This window comes from Asparagus officinalis, unplaced genomic scaffold (assembly GCF_001876935.1).
Source record: "Asparagus officinalis unplaced genomic scaffold, Aspof.V1 AsparagusV1_Un634, whole genome shotgun sequence".
NCBI classification, from domain to species: Eukaryota; Viridiplantae; Streptophyta; class Magnoliopsida; order Asparagales; family Asparagaceae; genus Asparagus; species Asparagus officinalis.
This window is the reverse complement of record NW_017972895.1, coordinates 19,546-28,423: the sequence shown is the minus strand read 5'-3', so window position 1 is coordinate 28,423 and position 8,878 is coordinate 19,546. Positions and strand designations below refer to the sequence as shown.

The 8,878-nt window shown below is 35.0% G+C and overlaps 1 protein-coding gene across 7 annotated transcripts; it reads right to left on the bottom strand.

The window, feature by feature from the left end:
- Positions 1 to 466: 466 nt before the first annotated feature.
- Positions 467 to 6,364, bottom strand: LOC109828015 (vacuolar protein-sorting-associated protein 37 homolog 1-like). Of its 7 annotated transcripts, none has more exons than XM_020395045.1 (8): positions 6,284 to 6,364; positions 6,105 to 6,152; positions 3,685 to 3,906; positions 2,780 to 2,867; positions 1,755 to 1,800; positions 1,633 to 1,679; positions 929 to 1,049; positions 467 to 746 (listed from the first exon to the last, which is right to left on the bottom strand). In XM_020395045.1, the coding sequence occupies exons 3-8, from the start codon at positions 3,864 to 3,866 to the stop codon at positions 586 to 588; spliced, it is 645 nt and encodes a 214-aa protein (XP_020250634.1). In that variant the 5' UTR covers positions 3,867 to 3,906; positions 6,105 to 6,152; positions 6,284 to 6,364; the 3' UTR covers positions 467 to 585. The 7 variants fall into 7 exon arrangements, with proteins under 7 accessions (XP_020250634.1, XP_020250633.1, XP_020250639.1 ...); XM_020395044.1 differs by having other exon boundaries at positions 6,110 to 6,152; XM_020395050.1 differs by having other exon boundaries at positions 1,761 to 1,800; positions 6,110 to 6,152.
- Positions 6,365 to 8,878: the final 2,514 nt, after the last annotated feature.

Below are 8,878 nucleotides of genomic sequence, written 5' to 3'. Positions count from 1 at the left end.
GCATATTTGTCCCTCAAATCTTGGAAAATGTATACTAGTCCTTTTAGTGGGTTGTTTGTAAGTTTTTAATTTTGAAGGGGGCAGTTGATAATTGTCTAATCTCGAAAAAAAAGAATGGCTTTGATTAATAGAATTTTCAAATTATGAATATTTTTAATTTGATAAGGATTCTTAGGCAAAGAGAATTAGAAATGAGAGCTTTGATTGATAGAATCTTTGTTATAAAGTAATTTTTTTTAAATTATTAGGATTTTCAAGTGAAGATAGGATTATGTGTCGATACGTCTCTGATAGGACATGTGGATACATGACAACCCGTATGCAAGCTGGCGGTTTTGAGCGCTTTGGTGGAGGGGAAAACTTCCTATTTTGCCTCCCTACTATCCTAGCAGAAGGCTAAAAAGTAAAAACCGTTCGCTCACATGCAGACGGTTCTGATAATAGAAACTAGACTCAAGTCATATCAGGTCACCAAATTTCTTAACTTGAGATAGACAGCAAACACAAAAAAGATCAACCTAAACCTTTATCATTGCTTCAAGGAAAATCAGGGTTAGTTGGTCATATAACTAATACAAGCATTCGTCACATAACAGATGTTTTTGCAGCAAGATGGACAAGGGCTCTTCTGTGATAATCATTACGAAGTTTATTGTACTTTTGTAAGAAAGTAGTCAAGTCAATCTCTTTCTCAAGGAGCTTTTTGTGTAGAGTCTCTGATTCCTCTTCATCTTTGTTCATTGCATCTATAAAACAAACAAACAATATTATGAGCGATTTACTTGATCCTCTTGATGTATATTTTGTATCTATTTTTATTTAGCTTGTACATTTTCTGAGCTGTCTTGGCTTTGTTCAAAAAAGGAAAAGTATGAAGAATACAATCGACAAGAAAATAATGATTAGTGCCGGGTTTCCACTAGTTTACCTTGCAAGCTCTGGAGCATCAACAAAGGAGAATAGAACCTCAAGATTTCATCCTTTTGCTTCTCCAGTTCTTTTAATTTCTCTTGTGCATCAGCAAGCTCAGTTGTCCGGATGATCATGCACTGTTTGTTCAATAGGATGGAAACACAGTTAGAAATCCTTTTTCCAGCACATATCCCCACTTTATCACTGATAACAGGTAACTGACTCTTCATGGATTCAAATTGAAAACAATTTTATCTAAAAGTCTATCGCCTCCGTAATTATATAGGGTAATATTCACAAAAGTATCACGAATCTTGGGGGGTTTTGCACAGAATCACCAAAAACTTTTTTTATCTTAAAAACTACCATGAACTATTAGAAGTGCAGAAAAACGCCGTGAGCTATTGGAAATTGCTGCGAAAAATATCTTAGATAAAAGGTCTACACTCCTTATTAATATTTATCAACCCACAACATTTGTAAGGAATATAGACAATTTACAAAGTACATAAGAGCAACATTGTCCAAAACATGTCGCGTGAGAAGCACATTATAATTTAACCGACTGCTGTCTTACATGATACCTTTTAGGGAAAAAAGTTTATGGTAGTTTTCAGTAATAAGAAATTGAAGTAGTTTCTTGCAAAACACCAAAAGCTCATGATAGCTTTGTGCAGTTTACCGAACAATATATAAGACAGGAGTATATCAGAAATTCACCTGGTTTCGGAGCTCTGACATGCGAGTTTCCTTCTCCAAGTTTTCCCCTGTAACAAAAAAGTCTTGGAGTGAGGGTTATGTTATGATGTTACAGCGAAACAGGTATATGAAGAAATCACAACTCTCACTAGCAAGCTGCATCGTCTCCTCTTGAAGTTCCCGGCTTAGCTGAAACCAGAGCAAGGAATGGTGTATGTCAGTAATATGGTATGCCATAACTATGAACTGGAAGTTAGCGCCACGCCAAGCCCGAAGATACAATGAAAGTTGAGAGTTATACACTCCTCCTGACAGGCCAAGTGACATTTTGATGGACCAAAATTTAGGTTACTTTATGCAGTGGTGCATTTTTAGATATGTTTTAAATGACCATCGGTGGAATTTGAATCTTGGCTGCTTTGGGACCATCTTAAAGTTCCTTGCACGCAACAAAACTTCGAAATTATCATCAAAGTTAAGGGTTATAAACTTATAATCATATATTTCCACAAACACTAATTTGAGTAATTTGAAGTAATGAGTTTTGATCCCTAGCCAATCTGATTGAGATCATTCTGTTATGATGTTATCTACAGCATATCAACTGGTTATATGAACTCTCAATGGAGAATTGACCTCAAATAAAAGTTGTCTCACTCATTTCCGTTGAATATTTTAATCTCCAATAACCTCAGCATGGTTAACTACAAACACGTCTCAAGATAATGCGATGAGTAAACAACCATCACAACGATGAAATACAGGAGATGGTGAAGTATGGACAAGCACAAAGCCACGCGATAGACATGTTAATACATTTAACACGCTGGCACGATCCCAGTATATATCAGGCTTCAGCCAAAAAAAGTTACTTGACGTGTGATCATTAAAATGAGAAAAAAGTTCAAGACAATGGTATTGTATAATAAGTTACCAACACTTCGACTAACATATAAATGAAGTACCATCAAAATAGTATAGCAAAAGACTATCATAGATTAAGGAAACGTCAAAAAGAAACAACCAGGATCCAACTTAATTTAACTACATTTAAAGTAAATTTTTGTACTAGTTATATTACCTTGGGCTGACAAAATAAAAGAAGAAGCAAATCTCAGCTTATTTATCAAGAATTGGAATAAAGAGGACTAGAAACTTCTGCACTTACATTGCGCTGGTCCTTTACAAGATCGAGTGAATTGAAAAAGGCTTTGTATACATTTTTGTCAGTTAAAAGCTTCCTCAGCTCGTCAGTACTGCCATAAGTCATCAAGCACTTGATTATTACAGAAGCTATCAAATTAGCTGCTAAAATGAAATGCAAAATATGGGGGTTAGGAGGAAAAGGAATAAGGGAAGGGGGGAAAATCCTAGCAGTTTTTAAATGCTTCTAAGCAAAGTGTTTAACTCGGTACAAAATAAAGATTGCATCAATGTCGGCAGCGTTAGAGAAAAATCTCAGAAGACAAGTTAAAAGAGATGAGATTAAAGTATGAGGATGACAACTACATTGAATGAAGGTTATGTGCAGTTATTATGTGAACAAGTTACATTATCACTTGACAAGAACTGACATGAACGAATATATGTTTACCATCTTTTAAAAGCCAACCTATTACCTAATTTATTTTTAGCATATATCACAATAAAGATGGAAGAAAATGGCACTTACATACCGAGGAAGCATAATTAATTGTGACCAAGTTGCACTACTCTTCAGAAATTTATCGCAAGCAACATGCAAGTCCTTGTCAGTCCAAACATCATAAAGATAGAGCATAAGTGGAAACACAAAGAAAATGGGGATTACAATTTGGGTAATAGAAACAGTATTAGTTGCAGCCTAAAACTCAAGCTGATGAAACATAACTTGCTCGTATAGCGTATTAATTAGCTTCCTAAATAACTATTTCACTATGCTTCTCCATGTGCAACATACGACATGCTCCAGTAAAAGACGAACCTAATTTTCTTAAACTTCACATCTAAATTGTCAGGAAAATTACAAGTAGATAATAACCATGAAAAATATGAACTTAATACTATTAACACAAACTGAGCTGCAAGTACTACCTTTTGTCCTTCAAGTGAGCAATTATTCCCGCAGCTTCAGGTGAAGGCGACCCAGTGGAAGGAGACTGTGGTCTATCTGATGCTCTATATGAGCTCATGCTTGAGGAACTTGTAAGCGTGGAGGGATGCGAAGAATTTGATGTCCCGAGCAGTAACGAGGGGAACAAAGACTGAAAAGACATTGCTGGACGATGTGATATTGTTTGCTGCTCTCCGGTACTTCTGCAAGGAAGGCAAAGTGTAAGAGAATGCCAAAAGACAGGAAATATGTCGGCTTAGATTTATATATTGAAGTTCACATAATCAAAAGTACACATATATATAAGATACATCGTCTAATATTTAAAGAATTGATCGCATGCTTCAAGTTGCCCTGCAGATCTGACCCCAAAGGTTTCAGTAATTATATATTGTAAAGGGTTGTTTGGCTACCAGATAACTTTCAAAAAAGGGGATTACTAAAGCTCAATTTTAGATTTCATCAGAAAGTATGGAGTAACTGTATTTTACAAAGTTCATGTCTCAGATTTATAAAGAGGAACCAAGCGTAGTTCTCAGAGTACCTGCATTTTCTTTTCAAAATTGAAGTAATTTTTCTCGAATTGTTTATTTAAGAAACTGTAATAATCTAGATATCTTTCATATTGATTTGCACAGATACACTCAAAATATTATTGATGATATTCAGCATTCTTTAGCCAAAATGACACAATCATTTACAAGACAATACTACTTAACAATAGAGACAAGAAAACAAATCATTGCATTTTTAATTGGACCAATAATCTATAATTCAGCCAAATTTGTTTTGTCAAGTGTAATATTGTGTACTTCTTGTATACCTCTCGCCAGTATCAAGCTATTGCAATGTAAACATCTTTTCTATTTTGCTCTTCACTTTTATAATACATCAGCATTTTTATAATAACATGGGTTAAGCCATCTTCTCCCTTGAAAAGATAGAAAAAAAGAAAATAATATATTAAACGATGGTTGGTTGAATGTACAGTCCAAAAATAATTACATCACTTGTTCGACGGCTAAGAGCATCGATCGGCAAGGGTAAGAAGAGTGGATAAGGGTATGGAATAAAAATTAAAAGTTTTCAATTTCTCATTATTGATTGGGTATGGTTGGTTGCATGCAAGTGTAAAATGAAAGTATTAAAGTGACATGCTTTCAACACTTCAGGTGTTTGATTTATTGAAAGCGCATATGAGAGTGAAACGCAAAAAAGTCCTTGTCCGATTTAGTGCATTATCTAACTTCCCCTAGAATAGTTCTGATGTAAACCTGAAAGTGGAAAAGCGGAGACAACTCTTAATTAAAATATTTTATTTACTTATTAACATATTATATTATTACATTATTAAAATAATTATAACTTAAGAACATAATAAATACAAAAAATAAAGAGTTTGTAAAAATTAGTATGACTAAGGGATGATAGTATGATAAGTAAAGTTTGGTGAAAAGAGTTCATTCTTTGATGGTTATCAAACAATATTCTTTTGGATTCATGTCATGTATATCTGACTATGTTGTATTATAGTTTTGTGAAAAAAGTTCATTCTTTGATAGTTCATTCTTTTGGATTCATGTCATGTATATCCGACTATGTTGTATTGGTTTTGTCAATTACCGAAAGGCAGGGGTGGCACTAAAATGAAGGACAAGTGAGGGTAGATAGCCCTAAAAGAATTTGATTAGAAGCAATTAAGAAAGATAATTCAAAGGACAAATTTTCAAAAGAGACCCATTTAGATTTTTATTCCCAAAAAACGACCTCATTCAAACAAAATTACAAAAACCGACCTGGTTTCAGCCTCAGCGCTGAAACTTCACGGGAGTTGAACTCCCGTGAAGTTTAGCAGATCTACTAAACTTCACGGGAGTTCAACTCCCATGAAGTTTCGGAATTTTTTTTTCTTCAAAAACCGACCTGATTTCAGCGCTGAGGCTGAAACCAGGTCGGTTTTTGTAATTTTGTTTGAATGAGGTCGTTTTTTGGGATTAAGTTCGCAAATGGGTCTCTTTTGAAAATTTGTCCATAATTCAAATGCAACCAACTGGAAGAATAGTATCGCATACGCGACCCTAAAAGATTTGGAATAAAGGCTTTGTTGTTGTTCTTGTTGATAGTTATCCAAAACAAAAAAAAAATCATTGCAAGTACATCGCATCGACAATAATCTGTATGGCAAACAAACTCGGCATTTTCACTTGCACGCTGACGTGGAAAGTGACTTTCAAACTTGCAATTAACTTTTTTGTGTATGCAAAACAAGCCCTAAAGATGTTAAGATGTCGAATGATAAGAACTAGCAAAGAACCAATCATATGCAGAGCTCACCATGCTCAAGAAAATGATTAAAATGAAATTGGGGGGGAAAAACAACTAATTTGAACAAAAATATTACGTTACCAACGAATCTCTCTTTCAACTCCGCAGAGATCAATTCAATAACCTAACAAGTAGAAAGTAATGGTTAGAGATCAATCAATAACCTAAAAAAAACAACTAATTTTGAATCGTTCCGAAGAGAAAACCCTAATTCTAGACTGAAACATGATCAGAATGTAATCCGAGATTAACTACGTGAGGTTTTCGCCGACATAGAGAGAGAGAGAGAGAGATCGAATTTTTTTCAAAACTTCGGGGGGGATTTCGCGATTTTCTCTCTCCTCGATGACGGAGAGATCTTCCATTTTAATAACGGGTCGGATTCGAGCTTTGGTAAACGGGTTCGGTAAAGCCGGAGCAGTTCGATTGGGGTAAGAGCGGAACGGGTGCCGGTGAGTTTGGATACTTTTGGATCCGAATATGAAATACTGAACAGGCTTAGGAGGTAAACCTTTTTCTACTGGTTGGCTTAGGCCGGTTCGAACCACTGGCCGAAGCAGACTAGCCCGCTATAGGTCAAGATTAGGTCAGACCCAATCTGGTTTGTGATATATCTCGACTGCGAGTCAGGTTGGGATGCATTCTAAACCCGCAAACATAAAAGTAGGCACGAGCCATTTTGATATAGTTTTAATAGCAACTTAATTAAAAACTGCAACTTCTAGATATTTGAATTGTAATTTTTAGGGCTGGGCGTATTCGGTTCGGTTCGGTTTTAAGCCCAATCCGCATCCAATCCAAATTTTTCGGATTCTCAAAACTCTCATCCAGATCCAGATTTTTTCCCCTTCATCCGAATATTCGGCCCAACCGAAATTCGGTTCGGTTCGGTTCGGTTTCGGTTTTGAACCGAATTAACTCTATTTCACAAAAATCTGGGTAAGTTTTAGTTATATCCAAAACTGAAAAGAAGCAATCAAAACTGAAAAGAAACAATCAAAACTGTACTAAGCCACTTAATCAAATTGTATGATCTAAATATAACTAGCTTAATACGCTAGGAGGACCATGTAATTATGTAGCCTTTTTTAGAGAAAGAACAATGTTTGGCAGGCACACACACCTTTTGATGATTTTCGTTAATTTTTAGCTACCTTTTTCTCATCAAGAATTATCTTATATCCTTGACAGCCTATACTATAGGTTAATTTGATATCCAGCACCAGCAAGCTGTATTCATCTTATCACTGAAATTTGACCAAAACACTAAATTTATCCTTCAACCTCAACATCTTGTATTGATTTACGGAAATCTCACTTAACTATATCAGCGTACTCAAATATATGTTAGTATAAACTCCACCCCACAATTCTTAAATGCTAAACATTCAGCCATAAATTTTCTTCACACCCAAGGCTCGCAGCTACTTTTTGTTTAAGAATTCGGTTCGGTTTTTTTTAGGCGGTTCAGGGGTTCAAACCGGATCCAGACCGGTTTAATTCGGTTCGGGCGGTTTATAGACTTCTTCTCATCCATTTAATTCGGTTCGGTTAACCGATCCGTTTTTTCGGGCGGTTTTTTCGGTTGAACCGGTTTGTTTCGGTTTTTGCCCACCCCTAGTAATTTTAGCAGTAGTAGAAATTTTCTAAACTTTATTTAGTATTTTAATGAATATTTATATTCAGTTTGACTTATTAAAAACATTCAAATTATTGTGAACCTTTTGTCCTTGGGGATAGTTTCGTCACCAATTATAATTTTATAGGTTTAGACTTTTTAGAAATATAAAATACAAGTTTTTCTCTTTAGACTATACGTACTAATCTAGCAAAAAATTTTGAAAAAAAATTAAAAATTTGAATAGAAAAAAAAGAGTATGGGCTGACTCGCGACCCGACCCACCATGGGCTGGATTAGATCTGGGGACAAAGTCCTCGACGCGAGCACATGTCTAAACAGCCTGAACTCAAAACCGACGGGCCGATTCATGGGTCAGTCCCGGCTCGGCCCACCCCTATATTTTTCCAATGGATTTGATCAATTTATATCTGTGATGGTCCAAAGGGAAGATGCCCCTCGGGTTTAAAATAATTATCTCTCAATTTTTTTGTTTTATACTGATTCAAATATTTTTATCCATTAACACTGCAAGATTTCAGACTAGACTAGTACAATATAGCAGTAGAAATACAATAAAAATATTAAATACATCCTTTTTTTTTCTATTATCTGAAAATGTATTGATATTTATCTGAACTTCGAGGAATTTTTAGAGCTAACAAATGTGAGAATTAGCTTCTCTCACGCAGAAAGAATTAGCTCCTCTCATGCAAAAAAAATTGATTGCACAATTTTTTTAATTCAGCCCTTTTTCATGAAAAATTCAACCCATATTTTAATTTTCGTAATTTTCTGAGAAAGTTGAATTTTGACACTGCCAAAGTTTTCAGCCTGTGAGGGGTTTTTTTGTCATTTCATCAATATTCTCCTGTCCCCTCCATGTTATCCTTTGATTTCAGATTACATTTAAATAAAGATTAAAAATATTCTCTCTGCATTAATTATTTGTTCGTCTCTAATTGTGTGCAAATTACGAAATTAATAGTTAAGACCTTCCCCAGGATTCATTTGTCCACTTACAACCTGCCACAATAACGGATGTCTCGCATTAATATTGAACCTCATGCCAAGTCATTGCTTTTAGAATTGAATATAAGTAATTAACACTTGTAAGTTTTTTCCTAAAAATAAAATTTTGTTATTAATTAATATTCCAAATAACGCAGTTCCATCACAATCATTTAAGCAATTGAAAGTCACTATTTGCGTAATAACTCATCGTCACGAGA

Excerpts from the sequence above, each read along its gene's own strand:
- LOC109828015 (XM_020395045.1), bottom strand. The coding sequence starts at position 3,866 with ATGTCTTTTCAGTCTTTGTTCCCCTCGTTACTGCTCGGGACATCAAAT. Across the intron at positions 2,868-3,684 it reads GCTCACTTGAAGGACAAAAG|TACTGACGAGCTGAGGAAGC; the intron begins GTAGTACTTGCA and ends GACTTATGGCAG. Across the intron at positions 1,801-2,779 it reads TTGTAAAGGACCAGCGCAAT|CTAAGCCGGGAACTTCAAGA; the intron begins GTAAGTGCAGAA and ends CTCTGGTTTCAG.